The sequence below is a fragment of the Neophocaena asiaeorientalis genome, unplaced genomic scaffold (assembly GCF_003031525.2).
Source record: "Neophocaena asiaeorientalis asiaeorientalis breed wild unplaced genomic scaffold, Neophocaena_asiaeorientalis_V1.1 scaffold46, whole genome shotgun sequence".
NCBI lineage: Eukaryota > Metazoa > Chordata > Mammalia > Artiodactyla > Phocoenidae > Neophocaena > Neophocaena asiaeorientalis.
This window is the reverse complement of record NW_020175393.1, coordinates 6,909,934-6,927,226: the sequence shown is the minus strand read 5'-3', so window position 1 is coordinate 6,927,226 and position 17,293 is coordinate 6,909,934. Positions and strand designations below refer to the sequence as shown.

Genomic DNA, 17,293 nt, shown 5'->3' with positions numbered 1-17,293 from the left:
CCCTCTCTGATCTATTTTACATGTCCATGTGAGTACCTGCACCACACACCCAATTGCCCAGTCTTTTCCCTCCAGCTTTATTGAGGTATCATTGAAAAATAAAATTGTAGGGCTTCCCTGGTGGCGCAGTGGTTGAGAGTCCGCCTGCCGATGCAGGGGACACGGGTTCGTGCCCCGGTCCGAGAAGATCCCACACGCTGCGGAGCGGCTAGGCCCGTGAGCCATGGCCGCTGAGCTTGCGCGTCCAGAGCCTGTGCTCCGCAATGGGAGAGGCCACGGCAGTGAGAGGCCCGCGTACCGCAAAAAAAAAAAAAAGTATATATTTAAAGTGTACAGTGGGGTGATTTAATATAGGTATACTTTGTGGAATATTCACCACAATCCAGTTAATTAATGCATCCATCACCTCACAAAATTTTTTTACTTAAAAAATTTTTTTTGGTGGTGAGATCAGTTAAGATCTATTCTCTTAGCAAATTCCAAGTATGCGATACAGTATTATTAACTATAGTCACCAGGCTATACATTAGGTCCTCAGAGCTTATAGCTGAAGCTTTCACCAGCATCTCTCCATTTCCCCCACCTTCCAATCCCTGGTAACAACCACTCTACTCTATGTTTCTATAAGTTTGACTTAAAAAAAAAAATTCCACTCATACATGATACTATACAGTATTTGTCCTTCTCTGTCTGACTTATTTCACTTACCTTCATCTATGTTATTGCAAATTGCAATTTCCTTCTTTTTATGGCTGAATAATACTCCGTTGTATATGTATATACAACACATCTTCTTTATCCATTCGTTCGTAGATGGACACAGGTTGTCGTACTTCTGGGAATATATCTGAAGGAAATGAGACCAGCATCTTGAAGAGATACATGCATTCCATGTTCCCTGCAGCATGATTCACAAAAGCCAACGTATGAAAACAACACAGTGGCCCAATCTTGAGTCATTTCTTCCTTTCCACACAGCACCAGGTGAAAAAGTCCTTAAAATCTATTTCATAAATACCTGGTTCTCTCCTCTCCTCCATCCCCACTACTGCCACACCTGTTCATTCCCCATCCTCTATTTTTTTTTTGCTTTTCTTATAATAGTACAATTTATATACAGTATAATTTACCCCTTTAAGTGTATAGATAGTTCTATGACTTTTGACAAATGTACATAGTCATGTAACCACAACTAAAATCAAGATATGAAACCATTCCATCACCCCCCAAAAAACTCTCCCATGCTCATTTGTAATCAACCTCTTTCCCTACCCCCAGCCCTTGGCAACCACTGATCTGGTCAGTGGTTCTATCCCTATAGTTTTGCTTTTTCAGAGTGTCATGAAAGTGGAATTTTAAAGTGTGTAACTTTGCGTCTGGCATCTTTCACTCAACATAATAAATCTGAAATTCACCTATGCTGTTACAGGCATCAGCAGTCCATTTCTTTTTATTGTGTGGATGTACCAGTTTGTTTATCCATTCAGCAGTTGAAGAACATTTGCTTTGTTTCAGCTTTTGGCAGTCGTGAACAAAACCACAATAATCATTCCTGTTTGCCTTTCTGTGTGAACATCAGTTTTCAATTCACTTAGGTAAACACCTAGAAGTACGATTGCTGGGTCACATGGTAAGTATATATACAGTTTTATATATAAGAAAGTAGAAGATTGCTTTGCAAAGTGGCTGGTCCATTTTGCATTCTCTCCTGCCATGTTTGAGAGTTCCAGATACTCTGCATCCATGCCAGCTCTTGCTAATGCCAGCTTATCTTCTTCTTTTTAGTCATTCTAAAAGGTGTGTAATAGTATCTGATTGTACTTTTAATTTTTCATTTCATTAATGGTTAATTATGTTGAAAATCTTTCATGTACTCGCCATCCTTATGGTGGAAAATGTCTGTTTAATGCTTTGACACCCTTCTAAAAAAAACAAATCGGGTAGTTTGTTTTCCTATTTATTATTAAGTTTTAAGAGTTTTTAAGTATTCCAGATGCCAGTCCTTTATCAGGTATGTGTTTTGCAGCAATGTTCTCCCAGTTTGTGGTTTGACTTTTCATTCTCTAAGCCTTTCTTCTTTTTTTTTTCTAAGCCTTTCTTCTTAGAACCTTTTTATTTTGAGATAATTGTAGATTCACGTGCAATTATAAGAAATTACACAGAGAGATCTTGCATCCTCTTCCCCCAGTTTCTCCCACTGGTAACATCTTTCATAACTATAGTGCAGTATCACAACCAAGGAATGAATGTTGATACAATCCGTCCATCTTATTCAATCTTACTAACCTTTCAGCAATTTTATATGCACACGTGTGTGTGTGTGCGGTTCTATCACATATGTAGATTTCTGTGCCCACCACCGTAGTCAAGATACAGAGCAGTGCATCACAAAGATCCTTTTAGGGCCGTAGCACCTCACCCGACCCCCTGCCTCCCTAACCCCTGGCAACCACTAATCTGCTCTCCATCTCTATAATTTTGTCATTTCAAGAATGTTATATAAATGGAATCATACAGTATTTAACTTTTGAGTCTGTTTTCTTTTATTCATCATAATTCCCTGGAAATTCATCCAGGTTGTTATATGTATCAGTAGTTTCTTCATTTTAATTGCCGAATAGTATTCCACAGTTTGTTTGACCGTTCAGTGGCTGAAGGACATCTGAGTTGTTTCCAGTTGGGAGCTATTATGAATAAAGCTGCCATGAACACTCATGTATAGATTTTTGTGTGAACACACGTTTGCATTTCTCTGGGATAAATACCCATGAGCATAATTGCTGGATCTTATAGTAGCTGCATCTCTAGTTTTGTAAAAAAAACTACCCAACTGTTTTCTAGAGTAGCTGTACAATTATCTATGATATGTTTCACATTATATATTCCCACCAGTAATGTATGAGTGATTCAGTTTCTCTGTATCTTTGTCAGCATCTGGATTTGCGGCTATTTTTAATTTTAGCCATTCTGATAGGTGTGTAGTGATATCTCATTGTGGTTTTTAACGTGTATTGCCCTGATGGATAATGATGTGGAACAACTTTCCATGTGCTAACAGTGTCTTTTGAGGAGCCCCTCTTTTCTTTTTGTTATTTACTTATTTTCCAGCTTTACTGAGATATAACTGACATATAAGTTTAAGGTAGACAATGTGACAATTTGATGCATGCATATATTATGAAATGATTTTCACAATGAGGCTAGTTAACAACTCTATCACCTCATTATTACTTTTTTCCTGAAAAGAACATTTAAGATTTACTCTCTTAGCAAATATATAACATGATATTGCTAACTATAGTTACCATGCTGTATGTTAAGCCCCTTGAACTTATAACTGGAAGTTCCTACCCTTTGCCCAATATCTCCCCATTTCCCTTACTCCCCAGCCCCTGGAAACTACCATTCTACTCTCTGTTTCTATGAGTTCAACTTTTTTTGATTCCACATATAAGTGAGAGCATACAGTATTTGTCTTTTCCAACATATTTCACTAAGCGTAATGCCCATCCACGTTGCTGCAAATGGCAGAATTTCCTTCTTTTTTGGCAGAATAATCTTCATATATATCCCCATTATAAACATAAAACATAAATATATAAAATAATATCCCATTATACAGACCACATTTTCTTTATCCATTCATCCATTAGTGGGCAATTAGGTTGGTTCTATATCTTGGCTAATATTGCTGCGTACATGGGAGTGCAAATATCCCTCTGATTTCAATTCTTTTGGATATATACCCAGGAGTGGAATTGCTGGATCACATGGCAGTTCTATTTTGAATTTTTTAAGGAACGTGCACACTGTTTTCCATAGTGACTGTACCAACTCACATTCCCACCAACAGTGCAACAGCCCATCCTTTCATGCCAGGACCACTGCATGGGAAACAGTCCCCCTTCCTCCAACTTTGGCCTCTTCCAAAACAGAACTAGATGAGATGCCCTTCCACAGAACCCCGCGCTACCCCAACGTAACTTGTAATTTCCTATTAAAACTCTGTCTCCTTCATCAGACCCTAATCTCCAAGTGGGCACAGGAAGTTTTGCTCAGCTCAGGATCCAGGGCCAGTATATTGCTGTCACAGATCAAGTGCCATTTCTTCAATGAATGAATAATAAAAACCAGAATGACTTCAGTGCTAAAAAGAGGTGTTGGCAGAGAGAAAGAATGGATTGAAGAACTAGCAAGGCACGACGGTTATCACCCCGTTAACCACTCTCCAGGCCAGCTCTGGCGTTAAGCCAGATGCCGGACCTGACCGTGCGCATGCGCAGCTCTCCCCGCTAGGCTCTGCCCCGCCCCACCCTCAATCCTTCCCTTCGGGCCTCCCCAACCCGTCAGCAACCAATTAGGGAGAGGAGGCGGTCCTGGTTGGCGCGGTGCTCCTTGGGTAGTGTCCCTAGTTACTGTTGCTAAGGCTTCGTCTCGCCTGAGGTGGCGGGAGTCAGAAGATTTAGGAGCCACGGTCTGAGAGAGAGGTCAAGGGTCAGTGCAAGAACCGGGGAGGAGATGGTGAAGCAGACTATCCAAATTTTCGCCAGGGTGAAGCCCACTGTCCGGAAGCAGCAACAAGGGGTACGGGTCGGAGCAGCACGGGCGCCGGCGCGGCGGGGCCTCCCAGACCGGGGGAGGGGCGGCACGCGAGGGGCCTGGGCTGGGGTGAGTGGTTCGGCGCCAGGCGCTGGATGCGGCCCGGAGCTCAGCACACTTGGACACGGAGCCCGGGCAGCCTCGCAGACTCCCGCGCATTGCGGTCAGGGGCGCGGACAGACAGACACCCAATACACTCCCACCCAACCCAGCCCTGCGGGTCCAGACTAACCTTCACAGAGCCACATGCGTACCCCCGGACACACATGTTCACGCAGCGGCGGACACGTGCACGTGAAGGTACGTCTGCGTGTACGCTCACGTAGACTGCGCCTCAGCTGTTCACTGTTATTGCACCTTTCTGGAAGACAGTCACACAGCTGTGCCCACCCAGGTACACTCAAGCTTCTCTTTCGTCCTCAGGCAAAACGTGCAAGCAAGAGAAACGTGCCTATCCATGTCTGAGATGATAGGACAGTAGTTACAGATAAAGGTACACAAAGCATACACGGTGCTCTGCCCGCAATGGGCCCTTAGAATTCGTTGACTAACTATTGTTATCAGGAACAGAAGCATGAACGTTGACATACACTCATTACAGATATGGATAGATATTTATGCATCCTGACACAGAATACACATAAACTTTTTATTCAGAAAACATTAACTGAGCATTACTAGGTGTTTCCTCTAGGGTGCTAAACTCGAAAGGGTACAAAGAAGGTTAAGACATGACCCTTACTCTGAGCAGAGATATTGTACTTTGAATGCTTCTCAAACGTTGTTTTCTTTCCCTGGGAAGGACCATAGTCATTCTTACCACTTAGGTGCTTTGTCTACATTATCCCTGAGTCTCAAGAGAACTCCGCAAGATTGATGTCATTTTCTTCATTTTATAGATGAGGAAGCTGAGCCTCAGACAGGTTAAATAATTTGGCCAAGCTACCCACCTACTGAGTGGCAGAACCCTGATTTTAATTAAAGATTTTTTTTTTCCCAAAGCTCTTGGCTCTTGGGACAAAACCTTTTTGCCTCACAAAATAAGGATAGAGGCAAGGGCAATCTGAGTCCTGTTCATGAGTCTCTGGAATGGGCATATTATTAATAATATTTTATCTCTATCCCATATCTACACAGTGTGTATGTATATATGTAACATCATAGCAGCTCATAATTTAGCATTTGCCTCATGTAATTTATGTATTTAAAACAAGGAGAATATAGTGTCTTGTCATCGTCATCATCAGTCTTTTCCTTCGTGGAATACATTTAGGAAAAGATGCATGAGAAGACTCCAAAGAAAATATTGGCTTTTTTTTTTTTTTTGAATTTTAAGGAATAAAGAGTATAGAAAGGAGCCATGGGTATCATCCCATTTTCTCTCCTCCTACATTCATTTTCAAGAAGGGTTGTAAAATTGCATCAGTTATAAAAATTATATGTAACATTTCCCTACCCCCCCAGCCCTCCTCAGATTCTTAGCTAAAAATATTGAACTTGTCTACATTGACTCAGCAGTCAGAAACAGGTGCTTGGATATGGTAACATGAGAAGATGGATAGAAGTGGGACTGGGGGTGGTGGTGGGTTGATGGAGAACGCTGGATTTAATTTGAACTTCCTCTTTCCTTAAAATGCAATGTTTGAATATTTCAGTGTGCCTCCTTTTGCATTTCTTTGGTGAGATTCGGTGGAGTGGCTTGTTTGCTACTCCAGGAAGTATTTTTAGGTATCATAGTGTATTTTAATAATGACAGATTCTTACCGAGATGCAACATTATGCCGCATAACACAAACACGAGAGAACACAGATGAACGAATTTTGAGTTCATCTGTGCCTGGAGCAGAGAGTATCCCTGCTCTTCCTTAGAAATCCCACTTTTAGCACCCTATCCTTTTGCCCCCCAAAGATTGTGTGGTTGTTTCTCTGACTAGAAACGCCCCTTGTAACGTTAAACCAAGTGATTCAAAAGTGTTTTTTTTTTTTCTCTTCATTTTGTGGCTCCATTACTTCATTAATCATATTCCCTAAGGCACTATATATTAAATTATGATAATTTATAGATTAATACATTAAAAGGTACGTAAGAAGATGCTCTGTGATCATTTTAACAATGGCAATGCTTTTCATTTGTATACTGCTTTGTATATTTTGAAATATTTTCATATTCATCCTTGCATTTGATCTGTCTCCTATTAAAAACAAACTATCTCACATTTTTATGACTAACGGTAGAAAGCCAATCTATTAGAGTAAACAAGTTTTTTCATTAGGGACTTTTCTTAATGCCTCAAAGAATGGCTTAATGAGAGGAGTTGAGGGTCACAGTAGCTACTCTAATTATTGGTCCTTTTTCTCTTCTGAGTACTGAGTGTTACAGATTTAAAAAAATGTATGGCACCCCTCACTCCTTTATGTTTTATGTCTTACACACTCCTTTAACTCACCTGTCTAGCCATTAACCTTTAAAAAAAAATAATGTAGTGCCCTATACTATATAATTTTTAAATGTCTCTTGAGAAAACCTAGCCAGAAAGCCTTGGACCTGCTGCCATTACTTTCTACAAATAATTTTATTTTACAGCATGACTTTTCTTACATGAGCTCCTCACATTTTAAATGAGAGGGCTCAATAAAAATCTGCATAGGAAAATTATTCAGACTTTCTGGAGATTTAGATAGGCTTTTACTTATTTAAAAATATGACTTTTCCCCCATAATCAAGCATCTAAATGGGTCTTAAACAGGAAGTATTGCCTGTTAGAAGGAATTTTATTTCTTGATGAAAGACAAGAAATCTTTTTTAAAAACCTCTAAATCTAATGACTAACATTTTTTATGGTGCATTACAAAATGCTTCCATTTCCATGACATCCTTTGATCCCCACAGCAATCTTGTAATGGAGGCAATTCTGTTTTCTTCATTTTATGTATAAGGTACCGAGATTCTGAAAGCAGTAGCTGGTCACACAGCTGGTGAATTGAGATCAGCGTTAGACCCAGGTCTTTGGACACTGGATCGTAGACTTTTCTTTATTCCCCATGATCTCTTTATAGGCTTGACTCTTGCTTTTCCTGGCCAATAAATAAAGGAGTAGGTAACCAAGAAAAGAATCAGGGAATATTACAATTGTCAAGGCGATTGGTTAAGACCCTTCATTTCCATATCAGCTTAAGGAGGTTAAGTGATTTCTCCCAGGTCATTTTCTAATTAGTGGCTGAGCTGGGAGGAGAATCTTGAAAATGACATCAAAGACATGAATTACATGTCTCCTTTGAAACCACATGTCTTTCATCAGATGCTTGAATATGTCTCGTGGAAACGTTTACTTCTTTGAACATAACTTGAATTACGGCATTCTTGTGAGCTCTCTGAGAAGGCTCAGACCCAGTCCTTTCGTCTCTGTGTCTAGCATTTTGGAAGTGCTCAGAAATGCTTATTGGTTGTAGTAAAATGTTAATTTCTGGTACATAATTCCAAAGTAATACTTAGATAATATGTTGTTGTCAGGGCTATTAGCTTCTCAACAATGGAGACAGACACTTGATACTCAAATTTGAATGTTACATCATTCAAAGAGGATTTGAGCTTTGATTGGGCATTGATTTAGGTTTTACCTCTTGTTCAGTTCCATATATTTGTTTGTGTGCGCACAGAGTTTAAAGAGGAAAATTATCCAAATTGTGCTATGTTATGACTTTTTATCTGAAAAGTGCAGTTTTTTAAACACCATTACAATGCATGTCATAATAACATGGTCATTGTTCAAGCCATAATTTTACCACTTTATATTCACTTGTCTTCACGTTTTCAGATTTATTCCATAGATGAAGATGAAAAATTAACACCTAGCTTGGAGATCATCTTACCTCGTGATTTGGCAGATGGATTTGTGAATAATAAGCGAGAAAGCTACAGATTTAAGTAAGCCTTTCTCTTTTCATCTTCATTTCTGTTTTACTATTGAACTAATTCTTGTACTGCGTTAATAGCCACTGTGAAATCACTGGCACCATTTCTTGGGGAGAATGTAGTACAGTTCTCTCTTTTTTAAAAAATTTATTTAATTTATTTTATTTTTGGCTGCGTTGGGTCTTTGTTGCTGTACGTGGGCTTTTCTCTGGTTGCAGTGAGCCGGAGTTGTGGTGCGCGGGCTTCTCATTGCAGTGGCATCTCTTGTTGTGGAGCACGGGCTCCAGGCACGCAGGCTTCAGTAGTTGTGACACGTGGGCTCAGTAGTTGTGGCTTGCAGGCTCTAGAATGCAGACTCAGTAGTTGTGGCATGCGGGCTTAGTTGCTCGACAGCATGTGGGATCTTCCTGGACCAGGGCCCGAACCCGTGTCCCCTGCATTGGCAGGCAGATTCTTAACCACCGTGCCACCAGGGAAGCCCACAGTTCTCTATTTTATCTAGTAGATAGAATTCACGTTGTCTTTTCATTGCTGTGCCCAAAGTTAAAAAGGGGATATATTTCTGTATCCAACAGGATAGCCCAAGATCTCAGCCTTTCTTTACTATATCTGTTTATCAAGTGTTATCTTTTTCCTTTTTGGCCCACTATAGTTTAGCTCTTATAAGAAGTTCAGTGCATGACTAAACTTTATTAAAGATGTGTGCTGTATAGGTGAGCCTTCTTAATAACATAAATGGTGTACTGACCTCAAGTGTACATATGTACGCTCTGTATCTGTACCGTCCAGTGTATCAGCCACTAGCCACATGTAGCTCTTAAGCACTTGAAATGTAGCTGGTCTGAACTGAGATGCACTGTAAGTGTGAGATATATCAAGGATTTTTGAAGGCTTAGTGTGAAATAAAAAGAATATAAAATAGCTCAAGATTTTTTTTCATATTGATTACATGTTAAAATGATAAAATGTTGGATATATTGTGTTAAAATATATTATTAAAAATAATTTTACCTGTTTCATTTCACTTAAGAAGTGAAACTACTAGAAAATTTTAAATTACACTTATATGCATATTTATGTGTTATGTTTTATTTCTCTAGCACAGTTCAGAACTGTATGGTTCAGGTGGAAAGTAGCAAAGAGCTACCCCTGGATTGTCATCAGTGCCCTTTGTCTGAATACTATTCTAGTAGCCAGGCCTTAAATTTGGGGATTATGGCTGTTTCATACTGCCTTTATTTTCCAGTTTCAGATGACATCATTTCCTTTAATCCCCACTTTTGATTTCTGGAGAAGTTTGAGCCCGAGTTAAACCCATATTTAGTCTCTGGCCTAAATTTAGGTAGGAGATTCCTGGGTCCTGCTGAAGGAATCCTAATTGCTCTCTTGCATTCCTCTCTATGCTGTTTTTCACAGGCCTTATTTTGAGACTCTTCTTGCCCTTGCCCTTTGGATAAAACCATCTCAGATATTTTTTTGTGTTTCTCTCTCTCTTTCTCTCTCTCGCACAAGGTTACATGGTGAGATGGTCCTAACCTGGTCTTTTTGGCTCCTCTTTGCCTTTCATTCTATCCTTTAAGGAGTAGCCTTCTAATATATGACTTACTTTTCTGAAGGGGCATTCTCCCACTGGTGTAAGCATGCTACATACCTTAGTAGCTATGACTTAATGACAGATACCCTAGGCCTGTCTCCACAAAGCCACAGTTTGCTAAAACATTTTATTCAGCATGATTCTGTTTGAATGCTAAGAAACAGTTGGCCATGTTTCTATCCATCGGCCCTGTCCAAAGTACTCTGTGTGTTATGTAGATACAAACAGAGTGCAATTTAAACACATGCTTATTGAAAAAGTGCTATCTGCTTATTTTTAAACCTCTTAATCATTCTTTCTAAATCTCTGAATTAAAAACATTGGTTTAGTATTTTAAATAAAGAAATTAGTAAAATACATATGTTCAGAGATAAATATTTAAGCATTTTAAAGGCTGTTTTCTCCCAAGAAAATTCATGCAATCGATAAATCTTTACTAACCATCCACTGCATGCTGTTTTAATGGCTAGGAATACAGCAGGGAATGCCACCAAGCTTCTGCTCTTAGGTGCTTACATTTTAGTGGGAGGAGATGGACGGGCAAGGTGTATGTATCAGAAAGTGTTGGGTGCTGTGGAGAAAAATAAGGCAAGGGAAGGGAACAAGGAGTGCTGGGATGAGGGGCAGCAAAGTGGAGGGGTGGCTGCAATATCTCACGGGGTCTTCAGGAAAGGTGTACGTTTTAACAAAAACTTGAAGGTGGTAAGGAAACGAGACATTCAGATACCTGGGGGATGGGAATTCCAGGCTGAAGATATAGCAAGAGCGAAGTTCCTGGGATGGGAGAGTGCCTGGCACGTTTGAAGAAGAGTGAGAGATCTGTGTGGCTGGAGGAGAGTAAGCAAGGGGTCTGGAGGGGAAGAAGAAGGTTAAAGGGGCAGCAGAGTGGACAGATCATATGGAACTTTTCCCAAAGTGCTGAGAGAAGGTAATGGGGGGTTGTGAGCAGAAGAATGGAATAATCTCACTTATGTTTGAGCAGGATCATTCTTGCTAGCATGTGGAAATAGACTGTGAGGGGGCAAGGGAGACCAGGCAAGAAATTGTGGCAGCTTGGGCCAGAGTAGTAGCAAGTGGAAATGTTGAGAAATAGTTGGATTCTGGATGTATTTTGAAGGTCAAAGCTGACAGAGTTTGCTGATGGGTCATATATAGAGTGTAATGGAAAGAGAGGAGTCGAGGATATACTCTAAGGGTTTTGGACTGAACTTTTAAAAGGATGGAGGTGTCATTTACCAGGATGAGGAAGACCGGGACGAACAGGTTTGGGGTGAGAAGAGATAAGCAATGACCACATTTGAAATGGTGTTTAGAAAAAGCGTACACAACCTCCTAATAAATGAAAGGACCTGCTAGGAATCAGGAAACCTACATTATGTCTCAAGGCACATTATAGATTAGCTCCATGGCCATGAGTAAGTTGCTTTATCTCTCTGGGCCTCAATTTCTTCCTCTGTAAAGGATTAGATTGAACTTATTAAACTCTTTGATTCTATTTTGCTCTTCAGTGGTTTTCAGAAGATAGCTGATCATAATGACTTTCCAGATTACTATACAACTGCATTATATAAAGTAAAATGTTTGGGGGTGATGATATTTTATGTTTAATGCACAATGTGTGATTTATTGAAACTCCTGCCATCTCTTTGGTTTACATGGTGGTAGATGTCATTCCTCTTAAGGAAGTGGAGTTGGGAATGGCTAATTCATTCGCTCAGTCATCACCAACCTGGTAAAAGAAGAAAAACAGCATCATCACCTAAAAGCACCGCTGGGTCTGTGCTCAGACATCACAGTGGGTAGTGCTCTGGAGAGCACGTGAGCAGCCGTGTTATCTCAACATTCCTATCTGAAGCCCTCATACACCTACCTATAGGGTCTTGAGGAGTGTCTGGGCACACTCAGTAAATATTGCTGAAATATAACCTGGCCTGCTAAATGAGTACCCAGAGTGCCTTACAATCTCTCTTTGTATATAGTTTCATTATTTGCTTCTTCAAAAGGGTGGTTGGTATGCTATAGGAATCTTTTGAAATTAATGTTGATTAAATACAATGAATTTCATTCCATTTTATATCCAACCCAGCTCCAGACATCCTTCTGAACTCCTGAGTAGTGAAAACAAACCTACATTTCATGTAGTCTCTACTTTACTTGAACATGTGCCCAACTCACTTGTGTGGGCAGATACACACACCAAAGGTTCCTAAGCACTTTGAAAGCTGCTTGGGATTTGGGTGTTCCAAAGGTTTTGCTTTAATGTACCCCCTCTCCCAATTTTTATTCTGAAAACTTTTAAATATGCAGAAGAGGTGGAGGAATGATGCAATGAAATCTCCTTTACCCTTTGTGGGAAATTCATCAATTGTTAACGTTTTGCCCTCTGTGCTTATGCATGCACTCTCTCTCTCTCTTTCTCCCCCTTCTCCTTGCCTTCTCTCCCTTTTTTACTTTCCTTCCTGTTTGTATTGCTCCCTGTCTGTTTCTTCATGATGTTTGAATGGGGGCTATATTTGCTGGTTGTGAGTTAACACATTGTATAAGGATAGGTTGTGAGTCTCCCCCCAGGTTTTCAGCTGTGCTTGTGATCCTGTACTAAGCTAAATCAGGGTGCCATTGCAAGAAGGGTGCAATGGATACCATCCCCCCTCCCCATGGCTCGAGCCTTGCCAGTCGGATCAAGATTTCCTTTATAGGACAGGTCTATCTTAATTTACTGTTTGACTTTTGACTCATGAACAACAAAATGAAACAAACTGTCCTAAGAATTAAGTAGCTGATACTAGGTGCAGTACCTAATTAATGGAAAATAAACTTCAGTTTAAAACTTTAAAACTAAGTTCAAAAATCATACATTTCACAGCTGCATTCTTTTCTTACAGGTCAGACATCAGAAGTTCTTTGGCTGTTTACATCCCGTTCTTGGGTTTCCATTTCATGCACTTATCTAGATTTGAATTTGATGCCAATTGCAGACACTGTCCCTCTTGAGAGCTAAAAAACACACAGTTTATTATTTGGTTCAAAGCTGCTGCGGTTTTTCAGAGGGATTTATTGTGCAGATCTTGTCAAAGCAATACTGTTTACCCACCATTTGTATACAGGGGTACAAGAGTACAGTGTGTTTGGGGCTACAGGGCAAACATTGTGTTAGGTTAGTTAAGCCCAGTGATGTAAATATGAGGTAATTTACAAAGCTTTTAGGAGAAAAAAAAGTATGTATTAATCCAATAGTGTTTGAAGGCTCAAGCTTTTAAATAATTACTGTTTTCACATTTGCAGATTTCAAAGGATTTTTGATCAGAATGAAAAGCAAGAGACCATTTTTGAAAACATTGCCAAACCAGTTGCTGAGAGGTAGGCTTTCCTATATTTTGTTCAGTGGGTTAGTGGTTTTTCATCTTGCCTTCAATTCTCAGATAACTGTGGTAATGTGCTTCAGTATATCAATTATGTACTCAGGCTGTAGGGCATGTGATGATGGCAGTACTAATACCTTCTATTGTTACACCTTGTTTGTTTTAGATTTAGATTCTGAGCCTCAAAACAAACCAGTGAGATAGACAGAATAGCTATTATTACTCCCATTTTGAAAGATATGTAAATCTCTGAGGATTAGAGAGATTAAGTAGCACTGCTCAGGGTTAGTGGCTAGTGGTAGCAGAGTCCTAGATGGTTGTCTGACTGTTAGTTAAGTCCAGTGCTGTTTTCTGAGTACAATGTTTCAAACATATGGTTAGACAGATGAAGGACTGTGACACCTGGGAGGCCTAATTCTGGATGACCCAACTCTACCTCTGTGTAATAACTCTATTTCAAAGCTTGACTCTTAGCTTAGGTCCCTTTTGTTTCTGTATACCCGGGTAGTTCCAGGCTGCTGACTACTGGAACCAAACTCACATGAGAATAAATGATTCCGAATAAACTGGAGTGCCATTTTATTAATATATGTTGGCAAAGTCTCCTTGAGACTAGACTCTCAAGCCCTTAGATAAGCACGCTCTCTTTCTGTAGGGAGTCTGTATGGGAAGCTACTAGTAATAAGATTGCTTTCTGATCCTGAAATCATTTGGGTGATTTTATGACCTAATTAACCCCAGATATATCTACCTTTACTATTCAAATGAAAAATATGTCTGCTAAGTAAACCCATTTTTCAAGTCCACGGATCAGTACACCCTCAACCACGACATTGCTGAAAATATATCGACACACATTGTCTCCCAGACTCCTATCTCATGAATCCTACTCAAAGCACGCCCTTCTCTCATTTTTCCCAGCTTTATTGAGATATAATTGACACATGACATTGTGTAAGTTTAAGGTATATGTGTTGATTTGACACATTTATAAGTTGCAAAATGATTCTCACCATAGTATTAACTGCCACCTGCATCTTGTCACGTAGTTCCCATTTCTTTTTTGTGGTGAGAACATTTAAGATTTAATCTCTTAGCAGCTTTTAACATTTATAAATACTATTAGCTACAGTCACCATGCTGTCCATTAGATCCCTAAACTTGTTAAGCCCTTCTCTTTTTATACAGTCTTCCGTCATAGTGGGTAGAATATAATTGAGTAGGCTTAAGCTATTTTAGTTGTAGTCACAATCCAACAGCATCTCTTTAGACTAAATTCAGGTCTCCTTGACTGGATGTCACACATTTCTAAAATTCTCTTCTTTTTAGTAATGTTTTGGGTTATGTCATTTTCCAGGTAGCCCATCCCATGTGTTTTATTTTGAGCCTTTCTAAAATCATTCGGGGAGGGGACCTTAGTTTGTGTTTCATGGATGTCTGTTCCCCCCCCCACATTACTGACTGCCTCTCCCATCTTGAGCCCACTTCCCCCTTGAGGCCTTGCTGTGCCCTCTGACAGGAATTCTCTTCCTTCAGAAATCTGCTTAGTTGCTTCCTCAGCTCTTTTGAAGTCTTTGTTCATGTATCCCCTTCTCAGGAAGGCCTTCCTTTATTAGTACCCAATTGAAACTGCATTCCCTGTCACGCTTCCCTATTTTATTTGTTTGAGCACTTATCACCCTCTGACGTACTATATAGTTTACTTACTAGTTGCTTTGTTTGTCTGTCTTCTACTAGAACAAAAGCTCCATTGAAGGCTGGATATTTATTTGTTTTGTTCACTGACTTGACAAAGATGCCCAGCCTGATTGATGATGACAGGATTTGAAAAATGACAGGCAAGAGCATTTTTGTCCAGGCTGCTCAAGTTGGTCCTAGTGAATCATACCTTTCATCAGTAGGAAGCATTCCTCATTGTCCTTTTTAATACTTTTATTCTTGTATCCCATTTTTCCTGAAACTATTTTTGCTATTTTTTTCATGCTAGCCTCTATCTGCTTTATCTTTCTCGATCTCTTAACTCAACTTCCCTGTGTCATTTTGTCTTTAAATATAGGTCTGGTAAATAAAATATATTTGGCTTTTGCTTTTGTAGCTAAACTCAGAGTCCCTGATATTTAATTGGTAACTTTAACCTGTTAATATTTATTATTATTACTGTTATAGTGTTTGGAGCTATCCTCTCAGGTTTTTTTTTTCTATTTATCATACTCTCTATTTTTTTTCCCTTTCATGCTGTTTGTTGGTTTGACTGTGCTCTTTGTTGCTTTTGCCACTTTCCATTTTCTCTCTCAAGGTGTACACACCTCTGTGTGGTTTAAATTCAGATATTAAAACTTATTTGTATTTTTTCTCAACATCTGAACTTCCTCCATCTGCCTGCCTGTCTGTCTCTCTTCTCCCCAGGCAGGGACCTTAGCACACTTTTACTTTGCCTTCCGTACTTTCCCAGCACTTTAGGTATTGAGATCTACTGATCATTTTATTCAGGATTGTTGAAAATCATTTTCATTATCAGCATTTGCTTAAACTTATCTCTAAGTTATTTTTCTTTGCTTTTCACTGTTTCTTATACTTATGTCTGTTCCTTGGATTCCCTTTTAGTTTTGCTGGTAATCATCTTCTAATAAGTTTTTAGAGAGAGTTCAAGACTGGGGAGCTTTCTGAAGCTTTTCATTCCCCTTCACAGTTAAATGACAGTTTGACTGGGTATAGAATTCTAGGTTAAAAATTCCTTTGTCTCATAACTATGAAGATATTGCTTCATTGTCTCTTTGTATGCAGTGTTGCTGAATAGATGTCAGTGTCAATCTGGCTCTTATTTCCTCTTAGGAAATACCCTTCTTTCCTGGATGTTTTTAGGATTTTTTTCTTTTTCTTTTTATGAAATTTTATATCAGTGAGTCTGTTGATTGTCTAGGTATGGCTATTTTTTCATATAATCATTTATTCTTGTCTCTCATTCAGCCACTTCAATCTGAAAACCCTTATATTCAAGCTCAGGGCTCATCACATTGCTAATTTCTTTGATGATTCAAAAATTAATTTTCTTCCCTCTAACTTATTTATTCTTTCTTTCTGGAACTTCTGGATCCAGAACTACCAGTTATATCCTTCCAGGATGGTGGTTTGCTTTTCAGCCATGTATATTCTCTATCACCTACCTCTTAAATTTTTAGTTTTTACAATTTTAGTTTTCATTTGTAGGAAATGAAAAAAGTCTATTCTTGTTTATTCATGTGATCTCCTCCCTTTTCCTTCTGAAGAAAATTATCTTTCTTGGAAACACTGGCTTTTCTTTCTATGTACTTTCTCTTTATGTGAATGTTCTTCTACTGTTGAGTTTGGTGCGTTGCTTTCCCAGTACAGACTTTCCTCGGATGTTTGGTGATTCTCAGTGGTGGGCTCACCTCTGTCATTTGAGAGTGCCATTGTCTGTTTGAGAATGCTGTTTCTGTTCACTGTGGCTCCCCTAGTGTCTGTGGTGAAGGAATGGTGTGCCCTGAGCTTGTCTGCTGGGTGTGAGAACACTCTTTCCTCCTGGGTGTTGCTCACCACCAAGGGCTCTGCTCAGCATCACTAATCCAGGCTCCTACTCTGCAGGAAAGTGTTCTTCAATAGTGGATGGACAGGGCTTCCCTGGTGGCGCAGTGGTTGAGAGTCCGCCTGCCAATGCGGGGGACGTGGGTTCGTGCCCCGGTCTGGGAGGATCCCACATACCGCGGAGCGGCTGGGCCCATGAGCCATGGCCACTGAGCCTGTGCGTCCGGAGCTTGTGCTCCGCAACGGGAGAGGCCACAACAGTGAGAGGCCCGCGTACTGCAAAAA

At 39.8% G+C, this 17,293-nt stretch overlaps 1 protein-coding gene across 1 annotated transcript in view; it reads left to right on the top strand.

The window, feature by feature from the left end:
• The first annotated feature begins 4,475 nt into the window (after positions 1-4,475).
• Positions 4,476-17,293, top strand: part of KIF6 (kinesin family member 6) — a 374,962-nt gene continuing 362,144 nt past the window's right edge. The window contains exons 1-3 of the mRNA XM_024766060.1: positions 4,476-4,584; positions 8,415-8,524; positions 13,389-13,463. Of these exons, the coding sequence (XP_024621828.1) occupies positions 4,519-4,584; positions 8,415-8,524; positions 13,389-13,463 (251 nt within the window). The 5' untranslated portion in view covers positions 4,476-4,518. The remainder of the gene's footprint in view (positions 4,585-8,414; positions 8,525-13,388; positions 13,464-17,293) is intronic.